The 13,538-nt window shown below is 39.6% G+C and overlaps 1 protein-coding gene across 1 annotated transcript in view; it reads left to right on the top strand.

Moving 5' to 3' along the window:
- The first annotated feature begins 4,627 nt into the window (after positions 1-4,627).
- The window catches only part of si (sucrase-isomaltase (alpha-glucosidase)), a 68,429-nt gene continuing 59,518 nt past the window's right edge, over positions 4,628-13,538 (top strand). The window contains exons 1-8 of the mRNA XM_054621769.1: positions 4,628-4,660; positions 6,145-6,268; positions 7,307-7,392; positions 7,682-7,802; positions 8,989-9,098; positions 9,407-9,558; positions 12,460-12,631; positions 12,990-13,089. Of these exons, the coding sequence (XP_054477744.1) occupies positions 6,145-6,268; positions 7,307-7,392; positions 7,682-7,802; positions 8,989-9,098; positions 9,407-9,558; positions 12,460-12,631; positions 12,990-13,089 (865 nt within the window). The 5' untranslated portion in view covers positions 4,628-4,660. The remainder of the gene's footprint in view (positions 4,661-6,144; positions 6,269-7,306; positions 7,393-7,681; positions 7,803-8,988; positions 9,099-9,406; positions 9,559-12,459; positions 12,632-12,989; positions 13,090-13,538) is intronic.

Here is a 13,538-nt window from a genome sequence, read left to right as displayed (position 1 = left end):
TGTATTATTATCCCAAAACTGGGGATGTATAGATTTCATCCACAATCTCTTCTACCAGCCTTACGCACCGGCAACGTTCTTTTATTTGACAAGCGAAAGCCCAGGACACCAGGTTAATTAGAGATGGTGTCGAGTAGCATTTTTGTATGGACTGTAATTATACTCTACATAGATGCCTGTTAAGGAGGCAGCACTACATTTAAGGAAACAACTTGCTAATTGCAGATATCACTGGGGTTACATTAGATGTGAATGTACTGCAACACTAGGGTGCTTATTGAAAACAGAAAGATGTGCTGATTGTTTCACTGACAATTTGTTTTGCTAAGCAACTGCATTAATGAGAAGTAGCAGATTCACCCGAAGCGGTTCCTCAGACCATCACGGACAGATTGCTGATAGCTGGAATCAACAAAGCCCAACACTGTTATAAGGTCTCAGATCAATGGAACCTGCCCATGCACTGTATATAACAGGTTAATACAATTATATATATATATATGGAAAACAAAATGGGCTAGTGTGCATTGGACTCTATAAATGGACTGTAGAGGTCCAGGGTTGTTTGAGGTGAAACTCCATTGTGAATATGTGGAAAAAACAAAAGGAGAAGCTGGAGAACAAGCATATAAATGGGAGCACTGAATCAGTGGCTGAAACTACAGGCCCCAAGCAGATAAGGAAGTAAAAATTTGAGTGCACATATATTACTATTGTCATCAAAAGAATGGTAAGTGCTGTATATGAATTGTGCCATGAATCAGGCAATTATGTGCAGAAACTGACAGAACCTATTGTGTGAAAGACAAAGGGTCAACAGCCCAAACTCACAGTACTGTATTTCTGTACATCTCGGCCTTAATTTAAGCTCCATGTGGCTCATCATATATATATCTTCCTCGACTTGACAACTTTCAACGTTTATTCTGCACTGTATTACACAGCAGTTTGTGGGCACTTTAACAGACAAAGCTAGCCAGCACGGAGCAAACAGTGAGTGTTGAAAGGATGTCAATTTAAAAATGTATGAGAAAGAGAGAGCAGGGGAGACATGGACAAATAGATTGAATGCAATAACTAGAATTATTAGTTTGTGGAAATTAAATCAGGAATTTTAAAGGGACCTCCACACTTAAACATAGCTGCGGGCCAGCCACCTAAACTAAGAGTTTTTGAAACGGCCCAAAAAAACGTTTCACTTTCACGGTTTTAATTTAAGGGGGGGTGGGGGTTAGTGATTTAGCAGTTCAAGGTTAGGAATTACTGAATCGTGCCAATAAATCATTACAAAATGTGCCCTTATACATGACAGAAAAGCAGAGAGTTTTCAATTCTGGGAACAACATGGCAATTATTGTGTCATAACTTGTAGAGTGGCTTATTTGGATAAATGTTAATGTAGAAGATGGTGTGATGAAAAAAATACCATCATGAAAATGTCTCCTATCTCAAGTATCAGATGGAGAGTGCGCATTAGTCTTCCTGAGTGAACATTTGCTATACCTCCATATGGTCAATTATTAATAGGCCTGGTATTTATCACCGGAGAGAATGATTGAGTGTACAGACACATAGTCTGAGAGCCAAGGCCAGATAGAAATCAGTATTAATATATTTATTATATTGAGACCTTTAGAGTGGGAATATAGATGATAATACATTTTAGCAAAAAAAACGTGCAAATGTGATCCAACTCCAAATGATACCAGTAAATAGACATTTTAGCAGTTATTGGTGACCGCTGTCTAAAAAGTAGCTTTAATAATTCTGGTCTATGCAGATCTGCTATCTGGTAGACAATCCAGGTACTGATTCTCTAGAATACTGGTGAGGGTTCCCAATCATACCCACACACAGAAACACACACACACACACACACACACACACACACACACACACACACACACACACACACACACACATATATATATATATATATATATATATATATAAATAAAATCATGGTTGGTTGGCAGCTCTCAATGTTGAGTGCCTGGCCTTAAAGTGACTGGATCGATACGGGGGGAGTGAATTGCCAATTTCAGTTTGTTCTATTGAAATCGGCTGGCGCTGCATTCTAGAGGGAGAGCACCTGAAATTGGCAGTGGCAGAGTGGAATTGGATGTTCAAGGAGAGAAAAGGAGTTAGCAGAATGATCAGAGACTGACCTGGACTTCAACATCCTGCACGTATAAAACGCACAAGACGGCCTTAAGTCATCGTTGCACACATGGCATCCGAGCGAAGTTATGGTTACTGTTATGAAAGCTTTCTGCCCACTGTCTTATTGTCTCACCTACATGGACCCACTAAAACACATATACACATACACACACACTCAAACAAAGCTCATATTGGCTTTCTAAATCGTATAGTCCATGGCAATCAAGCTCTGTGCTGAAGGAGCCGATGATTGTGTCTCTAGATAGTGAATCGCTCACTTGGTTGAATCTCTCCATTCTGTTTATTTTGGATTGCATGGACTAACGCCATCACCATACTATAGAGTGTGTGGGCATGAATGGGTCTCTGGCCATAGAAAAATGTACACAGTTTAACCATAGCTTTGCAGTCCTTTCAAGCAAGACAAATTAAATCAACATCGGGCACTTTAACTACCAGACCCAGTAAACGTCATGCTTGTGACATCATGTTCAGAGGAATAACCCCTGTTTAAACAAAGGGGAGACTGCATCCTGTCATATTTAATCTCGGTTTGTGAAGGCAAACATTGGAACCATTTGCTCCGAGGCAGAAAGCTAACTGCGCGCTTTGGTTTTCTGTGGCTCCCTACGAATCCCCCATGTTTGATGGCCAGAGACGAGGTGAGTGTTGTTCATCTTTGCTGCTGACCTTCTACATGATGACGATGATTGCGGCATTGTCTTAGTGTCACAGCAGAGGGTGCGGTCATCTGTCTGCAGCCCACAAAGCCTGGGGTGCATAATACTGAATTACTGTGATATATCATTAAAATTCATTGGTTCCAGCTTCTCAGTTGTTAGGATTGTTTAAACTGTAAACTAAATACCGGTGGATTTTGGACTGTTGGTCGGACAAAACAAGACATTTGAACTTTGGGCTTCAGGACATTTTGATGGACATTTTAAAGGCCACACTCAAAGGCTGGTCGACAACCAGGTCGTTATAGGCCCCATTTACACTCGTCAAGTATCCTTTATCAAGGTTAAAATCCAAATGAGATTTCAGACACTTTCATTTAGCCATTTATATGCATCCCTTTCCGCTAGATTGCAGATCTAATTGCAACCAGTGTTTGTTTTCCTCGTCTACATGCAAAGCAGGGTATGCCCTTTGTAACACATCTGAAGCTGTTTAGTAACTGCCAAAATGCCAGAAGTAGAATAACCTCTGCACTTAACAGTTTAGCTAGCGTCAGATAAGAACCATCCATTACACAAACTCATGAACGATTATGAACAAAAAGGTCATAAGACTGTTTTATCATCTTCATAGACGACAATTCACACTGCTCTCTCATCCACACGGATCATTCAGTGGCGGAACTGATCAGGGATCAAATAAATGCTACAGCAGCTTGGCACACTTTGTGTTCAATCCGATGAATATAGGTTGCTGGAGCAGTTTTTTTTTTTTTTCTTGTGGTTTTAAAAGAGACAGAAAAATGGCTCATTTCTGTGTAACTTTAGTGTAGTTTTGGCTGCTGTCATCACAAGGACAGAGGTCCCAGACCATGAACGCATTAAGAGAATTAAAAACTATTTCCGAAGGCTGCTTACAGGCATAGTTAGTTATACATTATGGGAGGACTTAAGATTTTGTATGCATCTTGCAGAAACAATGTATTTAAAATGTTTCAACATACGGCTAGTATGGGACCAGTGAGGTGGTCTGAGACACATGAGTAGCATGGGAGTTCCAGTAGGGGATCTGCATGTGATCACATATGTATCCAGTATCATCTGTATAATGATGATCCTGTTGTATAAAAAAGACAAAAATAACAGTTAAGCTTCAATCACAGTGGATTCATTAGAAATTATATAAATCATAGTATTCATACATATATAATATGAATATTCTGTGAGTTGCTTTATTCTAGTGCAACCTGTCAACTGAATACTGCTAAGTGTGTGTGTGTGTGTGTGTGTGTGTGTGTGTGTGTGTGTGTGTGTGTGTGTGTGTGTGTGTGTGTGTGTGTGTGTGTGTGTGTGTGTGTGTGTGCACAGATGTGTAGAAGTGGGAGGTGTGCTAGCAGTGGGGTAAAGATTACCCGTGTTGAGCCACAGCTTATAAAACAAAAATACACATTAATCTTTGGGTGAATTACAACCACACACACACGCGCGCACACCCACAGATACACACACACACACACACACACACACAAGCTCTGTGGAATCAAACATGACAGCGGGATTGATTGTAACTAGCTGATAGAGGGATTTTAGGCTGCAGTTGTTTTCTCACACAAGATGGTTATCTGACATTTTATGGCTTTCGGGGTCTGCATGCTCAGACTGTAAAACACACACAAATACAATTACACACACACGCACACACACAACGCAGTAAAGGAGTGGTGAGCCCCTATGACCACAATACATCCTGTGGATTATAAGGTGCTATCTCACTTGAACTCAATAGCACTTTGCCCTGAACATTGGAGAGCGCCAAGGTAAGACTGCAGCTGCAGGCTGTCTACCTGCTCAACTCAAAAACTAATCTTTATTTTAGATTACACTTCTCGCATTTGTCGACGATAAACCACAATTTAAAATATGATACTGGGATCATTAATGTGATGCTAGTGGGATTCAATTTTAATAACTACAACAGCAACGTATTAATATGATGAATAAATAAAACCCTAATGCATTCCAAATCCTTCTTGTTACGGATACAGACTTGCTTTCAACATTATGTAGCTTGCAGATGTTTGTATTATGCAGTAGTTTTGAAATGATAATGTCGGTTGTGTGTAGCTCTTTGCTTAATACAGATTTCTAATCCAACTTTAATAATCCAATGAATATTACAATGCAGCCCTGTGAAAATGACGTCTATGGAAGGCTTAGAATAGTGATGATGAGTCGACAGAATATTTTTTTCAGTTGTACACTGCACTGATCCACAGTTTTTTGACGCCAGTCGTGAACATGATTACAGATTACAGGTGACAAACCTCCTCTTTGGGCTGACATTAACTTTTAAGGATGTGTCTCAAAGTAATCAGTGCACTACAAGCAAAAGTTCAACCAAAATATCAGAAAATGCTCTTAACTGCCTGCACTCATGGGAACCCAAACACTGGAGCCATAAAGTGCCACTGCTTTTTTTTTTTTTAAAGTGTGTGTGCATCTACAGCTATCAGAATGCCTGTGTGTGTTGGGAGAAGTAAAATGATATGCTGTTAAGGGTGAAAGCTATTTTTAGTCACCAAGTGTAAGCTAAAGGGGAAGAACGGAGAGGCTAAAAGGTTTGTACTGTATGAATATGTTTGCTTGTGTGCCACGGTGTTACACTGTATGTTTGCAGGCGATTGTCTGTGCTTCTGTATGGTGTGTGCGGGGGGGGCGGTCTTGCACACGTTTGACTCTCTGTCTCTCTCTCTTTGCCCTCGCCTGCTCTTCACAGCACATTAAACAGGAGGGCTATGAGCCTCTCATTCACCCAAATAGACACATACCCACACACATTCACCTTGTTTTTGTCTCCAAGAGTACATTGGAGTGAAGCCTAATGGCTTGAGTGATATGATGGGTGCCTTTGCAAGATTAGGCCCAGCCTGTCGGGCAGCTTTGTCGACTCCGTGTTTCTCTTTTTTCTTTAAAGTCTTGATTTCTTTCTTTTTACTTCATTGTGTTTTTTTCAACTTCACAAAGCTATGGCAGAGTCCAAGGTTAAAACACTGAAAATATATGTGTGTGTTTACTATAGCTTGCTTGTGTTTGTGTGTGTGTGTGTGTGTGTGTGTGTGTGTGTGTGTGTGTGTGTGTGTGTGTGTGTGTGTGTGTGTGTGTGTCCTGCCAATGGGGCCTCATTAAGCAGGGAAGTTTGAGACCTTGGAGACCTTGCCTTTAGTAAACTTGGTGTCATTATTGGGTGTTAATGATGTTGGCCTTTGTAATCACTCTCTCTGTATGTGTGCATTTGTGTTAGATGGGGAAAAGGCGGTTCTCACATTTGGAGGTGATCCTAATTGTCTTGTTCTCATTGATGGCTGTGATAGCCCTCACTCTCATAATTCTGTTTTTCACCGGAGAACCTGGGGTCATTAAAGATGGTAGGTGAACATGCTTACACATACCTTAAGATGCATATGTCACATTTAACACAACTGAAACAAATCTGCCCAAAGCATTCACCACGTGCCCCCCTATATTTATAAAAATGGTTATGCTAGCTAGACTCTGCAAGCATCTGCAATCATGCCTTTGGGTGATTCCAAAGTTGACTTATGCAGGCTAACTACCACCAATATATCCTGGAAACCCTTGGGTTGTGTTCAGAGTAGGGACTGTACGGAAAGGAATGCTGCCATGTGGTCACCTGAGTTAGCTGGTAATGGTCAGTAAATAGCTCCAGTACAAAAGCTGGCTGCAAGCTTAAATTCTTTCTCTAAATTTTACATGAGTCAAACTTTGAAATATTTGGATTGATTCTCCTTTCAAGTATAGTTACAAAGATATTAGTTTTCTGTGGTACTGAAAGAGGCCGGAGTTTAAAAAAAAATCTACCTGGTTATGGTCAAATAACCAGCGTTGAAATTGGAAAGGAACAGTAGTCCCCCGTTTCAATGTGAGGACAATGATAGGGGCCTTAAACTTGCATTCTCTCTACTGGCCAATAGGAGGCTACTCCTCTGGTTGCAAGAAAAAGTCTGATTGTATGGAAGTCTATGAGAGAATTACCCTTGATGTATTACCTCAGTAAACATTGTGAGTTTATGGTCTCAATCACAAGTTTTAAGTCTTAACCACTTACTATACAAATACTATACTCACTTCTTATATACAGTCTATGTGCGAAGCAGATAGTTTGGTTTGTCATAGTAAGAAAAGAACAGGTGTATTTAATAACATGAATTATGGCATGCTGACTGATAGGAATAGCTTACTGCGACAATGAATGCAACCGACCCATCGTTAATTTCAGCTGTGCTTTTCCTACAATGACATGTCAAAACATCCGATTTGAAAAGTGTCTATTAGTGAGTGCCACCATCAGCTCATTGCTCAAATGACTATAATTCTAAAACAAGCAAGCTGCTTAGTTGTCACTTTGAATTGTTGTGTCAAGTAAACATTCCATCTATTGGCAGAAACTACTGAAGCATTCGTTCCTCAGTGTCCCAACATTCCACTCGGTGAAAGAGTAGACTGTTTCCCTGATGCTGGAGCCTCAAAGGTATGAGTCAATACCATTTCCAAGAATGCAAAGTAATGTTTATGGAGAAGGTTTTTTTTTTAAAAAACACCTTAATGACTGGCTTCCTTACAACTCAATTCTAACTCCGACCATTTTCACAACTGAAATGGAGTCGTTCACGATGATTTCTGTTACCCTACTTACAATGATTACTAGAACAACGGCAATGACGATGATGATGCAACAGACATTGTTTAAAGTAGCAGCAATGACAATAATGACAATGTGGATGATAATGATAATAGCATCAAACTCCCTACTCAAACAGGTGGGATGTGAGCAGCGTGGATGTTGCTGGAGCCCCCTGGACGAGAGAAATGTTCCCTGGTGTTTCTTCCCAACCAACCATGGATACACAGTGGAGTCAGTGGAGCAGCCGAGTCTTTATGGTAAATCCCCATTTCCCCCTCTCTCTATCCTGCTCTTCCAACTCATGCGGTCTCCAAGTGATGAAAATATTCGGCTTTCTATTTAGCTTATTTTCTAATTCTAAATGCTCCACATTCCTTCAATCTGTCCGTCTGTCTTCCTCACATGGTTTTTTCCCCCTTTCCACTGACTTTGCCTTAGGCAAGCTTTTCTGTGAAATATGACATGGATGGCATATCAGAAAACATGATTGACTTTGCAGCATGCAGGTTTTCCCATTTTCTGCTTGATTTCACTGCCTTATGTGAACTCAGTTGTTGTGTGAAAGCAGGAAGAAACATTGGACATTTTCGATCAATATTTTTGGTGACATCATTTGAGTAGCTTTAGAACATTTTATGAAAAGAGAAAAAAATATATATATGTATATTTGGAAAATGGCAAACACTTTTGTAGACAAAGAGGATTATGATCTAAGAAAATAATTTATCCCGCTCTGCCTTGGTTTGTTTAAATGTAACTCAAATTTTACCATTACAGAAAAAAAGAAGCAACTTATATAAGTTTAGCGGTCTTCACATATTGTTATATTCCGCCATGGTATTCCTCAAGGCTACTATGCAAACTACCCACGCTTACCTCCAGGACAAATGTGGACTCTGAAAGCATATTGCACCCTTTGATCATACTGGTAAATGTATAACCTGGGAATACATCCATGTTTGACTGGATTCTTCTTTCCGCGCTTACATGATGTGTTTTATGGGTGCTAAAACTGAGGATCATTGCAGTTTAGGGAATGCTATGTAAGTTTATGATTAAATGTTGTATATTTTCTTTTTATCCTTTTAATGCAGTTATGTTGACTCAATAACTAATGTGGTTGGTGCACACCTCATCCAACAATGGTCTGTTCATGGGAGTAGTATCAGTCTTCTCACCCTTCTCAGGAAGATTAAATATTATATATTCCCAAAGTGTCAAACAACATTTATATAGTTCCCTAACATGTTTGTGCTTTTATTGAAATAATGAATATTAATGCAAATATAACCACTATAGTGCCACAATAAGACTACTATTTTTGTATTATGTCAACTTTATTTTGGGGGCCAAGTAGTTAAATGTGATGGATTTTCTAAAATGATTATTTTTAACTGTACTATAACCTTTAACCTTCTTTTCCCTGTGTGTTTAATTTTGCAGTGATGAACGCCAAACTGAAGAGAATGGCTTCTCCTTCCTTATTTGGGGCTGATATTCAAGAGCTGTCATTTCACGCAGAATTGCAGTCACACAATCGACTCCGATTTAAGGTAAACACTGACAGACACGACCTCTGTTATACACCTTTTTACTTGCACACAAATTCTCACTCACACATGAATACACACACACACACACACACAGACTTAGACAGCAACAGAGGCAATTGTGAGATAAATCTACTCTAGTCGAATTAACTTCAAATTGAGTTTTCTTCCAAGCATGTTAAACACGAATGCTAAGAGGACAGAAATAGTGATGTACACAACAAAGTATGAACTTGACCGTGAAATATGCAGCCACCCTCACACTGCCTGTATTGTTGTTTCTCTCCCCTCCCCTCTCTCTCCCGCCTCAGATCTCTGATGCCCAGAGTAAGAGGTTTGAAGTCCCCCATGAGCACGTCAGCAGCCTCAACAGTGAAGCCTCCGGCCCCATCAGCAACACACTGGAGATGACACACAAACCCTTTGGTCTTACTGTACGCAGGAATGGGAACAAAAAAGTCCTGTGAGTGCTCAGTAAACATCTGTGTGTGTGTGTGTGTGTGTGTGTGTGTGTGTGTGTGTGTGTGTGTGTGTGTGTGTGTGTGTGTGTGTGTGTGTGTGTGTGTGTGTGTGTTCATTGTGTATTTGTTTTGGACAAGGATATGGTTGTTCATAAGAATTACAATATCACATTGTTTTCCATCTGGACATTGAAGATAATACCACAAACAGCAGACTATACACACTGTGTCTATTCAACAAGATAATATAAGTTTCCAGACACGTACTTTATTACTCTGCTATATGTTATAATATACTACATATACTGTAGGATATGTGCAGTACTACTGTATGAATGCAGCTGTAGAAAGGCTTTATGGTACGACCATTTATGGTAGCAGGAGATTGTTATGGGGGGTTTTATTAAGAGGATACCGCAGGCCCTTTTCACAGTTGACAGGATGGAATGGATATATTTTCTGGGGACAAAACATATATGTCCAAAAATATTATAAGACGAGCTGAGCTGTTGAATATTTGATTCGTTTTCTCGCCAATTTCGCCTCTCTCTCACCGTTGTCAGTCTTTTCACACTCACCACTTAGATTTAAGAATTGTCAATAGATTAACATTGATTCTTTGTATCTAATGCAGTTATGTCAGAACTCCTCTATAGTGGTGCGCCACATAATCTCATTGTACTGCATTCTTTTCCACATAATGATGCTCACCTTGCCATTTGACATGTTAGTTTCCAACAGCAATAAATAATTACGCTCATGTAGAACGAGGCCACTTCGTTAGCCCTGGGTGAAATTACATACACACTTCCTTTAAAAAGGCATTAAACCATTATTATCGTTGATGCAATATAGATTAACGCACTTTATGAATAATAGGGCTTTTAAGGGAACAACAGCCCTGTTTGCAGTACTACTAAGTAATGCTCAGGGTTGAACACCACCACCATGACCTTATACACTAATGGTGTTTGGCACATTACGGTGTTCTGTTGTGAGTCCAAGCTGATTGCCATTTATGGCGCATGACAAATCTCCTGCAAGGCAAAAGTTTATCTTTAATCTAGATGAGTCAGAAGGTTTTTGTTTTTTTATGGGAAGGTGAAAGCTTCTCATTTAAATGTAACTAACTGAGACCTAGTTGCTGTCTGGACAGGTCCTTACATATTGCAGCAACAATGCATGCTTCCTTTCTTTGCATATTAATTATATGGTGTAGAGCTAAATATCTGAGTTTTTACACTGATTTTGAGATTGCATTTTCTTTGTGAAATATAATATCACATGACAAACTTTGGCATGGTGTATTAACCAGCACCGTCTTTCCCAACACCGCAAATGACCTTCAGCCAGAGGCAGGGAGATTGCTTTTAAGATTAGCAGCTATTTAGTAATCAAATTGCTCTAACTTTGTTTTTCTTTCCCTGCCGATACAGGGCCACATGTTAATCACCACTATGACTCTGTGAGTTTTGTAGTGTATTCAGCTGATAGGTCAGACTTTGGGTTTTGAAGAGCTTCTCTTTTTGTTAAGTATATCATTCATTCATTCCAAAAGGTGAAATTCTCTTACAATCATAGTCGTCTCCATTGGGGCACCACCTAGGAACTCACCTTACTTTTGAGGTCAGGCAATGCTCTCTGCCAGTCGCAAGAATACAAAAACCCATATCAAAACCCACACCAGCAGATTAAATCATCTCACAGGACCTTTGTAAAGTGTTCACTAGCATTTAAGTAGAATACCAGCATTTCCTGAAGGAGGGCTGAGCTCTGTGACCCAGAGTCAGTTTCAAATGGGTTCGTAATTTAACCTATTACAACAGGTTTAACTGCATGCTCTAAATTTAATTGTATTTCTGAACTTATAGATTTTTTAATTTTTGACCTTTTTGGAGTTGTAGTAAAATAATTTGGTACAGCAACCTTCCACACTGCAGTTTTGGCATCACTTTGATCTAATGGTGCTTTGGCGACTGTAAGCGTTATTAAAAGCAGTGCATTGCATGCAATATGTTTTTGATAACAATTTAATCATCAATTAATTATCACATGAGCACCATATGACCGCAAAAGAAACAATAAAGTTGAGTGATGACAAGGTTCATAAAACACTTTTTTACAACATAAAAATGTACCTAGTCATCATTAAATGTTTATTAAAGTCTCATTTGTCTAGATATCCATCGTTCCAATAAAAGACGGAGATAGTGAGTGTGTGCACACAGGTTAATGATACTTCCAATAATTCTATTCTTTGACCTTTCTGGCTAATGTGTGGGCATTCACTTCTCGTAATAAAAGCTACTCATGAGTTATTAGATTCCACCACTGGACACAAATGTTAACACTCCTGGTCATCCTATTGACTGTGTAAAGTTACAACTAGCATCATCTTATGATTACAAATGTAAATGGACAAACAAAATATCTAAAATAAAAAGTATTTTTTGGGTCCGTTTGGGTTTTTGTTTTGTCATGACTATTCTATAACAATGTATATTTACTGTATTTACAACCCTTTACTTTTATGTCTTGTATCTATATCTTTATTTTTGCAGCTAGAGCAAGCTCAGTATTTCAACTACCAGGGTATGTCTTCTTTGGAAGGCTAGAGAAATGCTACCCAGAGGGCTTATTAGAGCTTGATGGGATGGTCTTTCTGTCCCCTTTCTTTGTTTTTTTTCTTTCTACAACTCCTCAACATGTCTTTGTCTTGTTCCCACTCCCACATCGCTGCATCTCACTCTCACATTCTTTCTTTCTTACATCTTTGTCTTTCACAATTACTCTCACCTGCTCCTTTTTTTGCCATATCCTTTGCTCTCTCTGTCTGTCTGTCTGTCTTTCACTTCCCAGCAGTGACCAGTTAGTCTTTTTCCTCTTTTTTTAAACACATTCAGGTTTGACACCACAATGGCTCCACTGGTGTTTGCGAACCAGTACCTACAGCTGTCTGCGAAGCTTCCATCCCATAACATTTATGGCCTGGGAGAGCATGTGCATCAACGATATCGCCATGACACAAACTGGAGAACCTGGCCCATCTTCACCAGAGATGCGTTCCCTAACGGGGTGAGTATAAGATACAATATTAAATCAGCAAATCATTTTTAATGCCACTGAACTTGACGTTATGATTGGTTTGAAAACACATATATTTGAGATGATAAATACAGTGTATTTGCATGTATACAGTATTGTTTTGGTTGCTGCACCAGACAGATAGTGTGCTAAAAGGCTTACAAAGGTCTACCTAGGATGAGTGAGCGCACATGTGTTTAAGTGTCATGTTGACGTGTGCTCCCGACATGTGTATGTTTTTTGAATGCCTCGTAAGCTGATTAGGCAGCCCCCCCCCCAGTTTCAATAAGTCTCCTACGTCTCTCCTGCACCTCACACCTCTCCCCCTTTCTCTCTGCCTTCCCCACAGGGAACACATAACCTCTACGGACACTATCCCTTCTTCCTCTGTCTGGAAGATGAGAGTGGAAGGTCATTCGGGGTCTTTCTCATGAACAGCAATGCTATGGGTGAAGATAAACGACATAGAAACACATGAATACATGCAGGTGCAACCATGCAATGACGCTGCCCTAAGGGAAGATAACAGACAAAGAAACATATTAAAAAAAAAAAAAAAAAAAAAAAAAAAAGTGTCATATACATGCACAGTCAGATAAATCATTGGGAAACGTGAGCCATTTGAAAATGGTTCAAGGGCATGAACCATCAGTTATGCCTCACCCTACGAACACAAATGGATTTACTGTTGCCTCAATCAAAACACTGTGCTGACAAATCAAAGAGAATATTACATGACTCTTTATTCTATAGGGAGATGCCTGTAAAGCGATGGGAATGCCCTCTGACATGTTTATCTTGCTCATGTCTATAGCTTCTTCATATACAAACTCTTTGCCTCTTATGGATTCACATGACTGATACACAGATGATGTGTGTCTGTTTATGTGTGCACCTT

The sequence above is a fragment of the Anoplopoma fimbria genome, chromosome 1, assembly GCF_027596085.1.
Source record: "Anoplopoma fimbria isolate UVic2021 breed Golden Eagle Sablefish chromosome 1, Afim_UVic_2022, whole genome shotgun sequence".
NCBI classification, from domain to species: domain Eukaryota; kingdom Metazoa; phylum Chordata; class Actinopteri; order Perciformes; family Anoplopomatidae; genus Anoplopoma; species Anoplopoma fimbria.
Note: the sequence above shows the minus strand (reverse complement) of the source record. Positions and strands in the feature narration are given on the sequence as shown.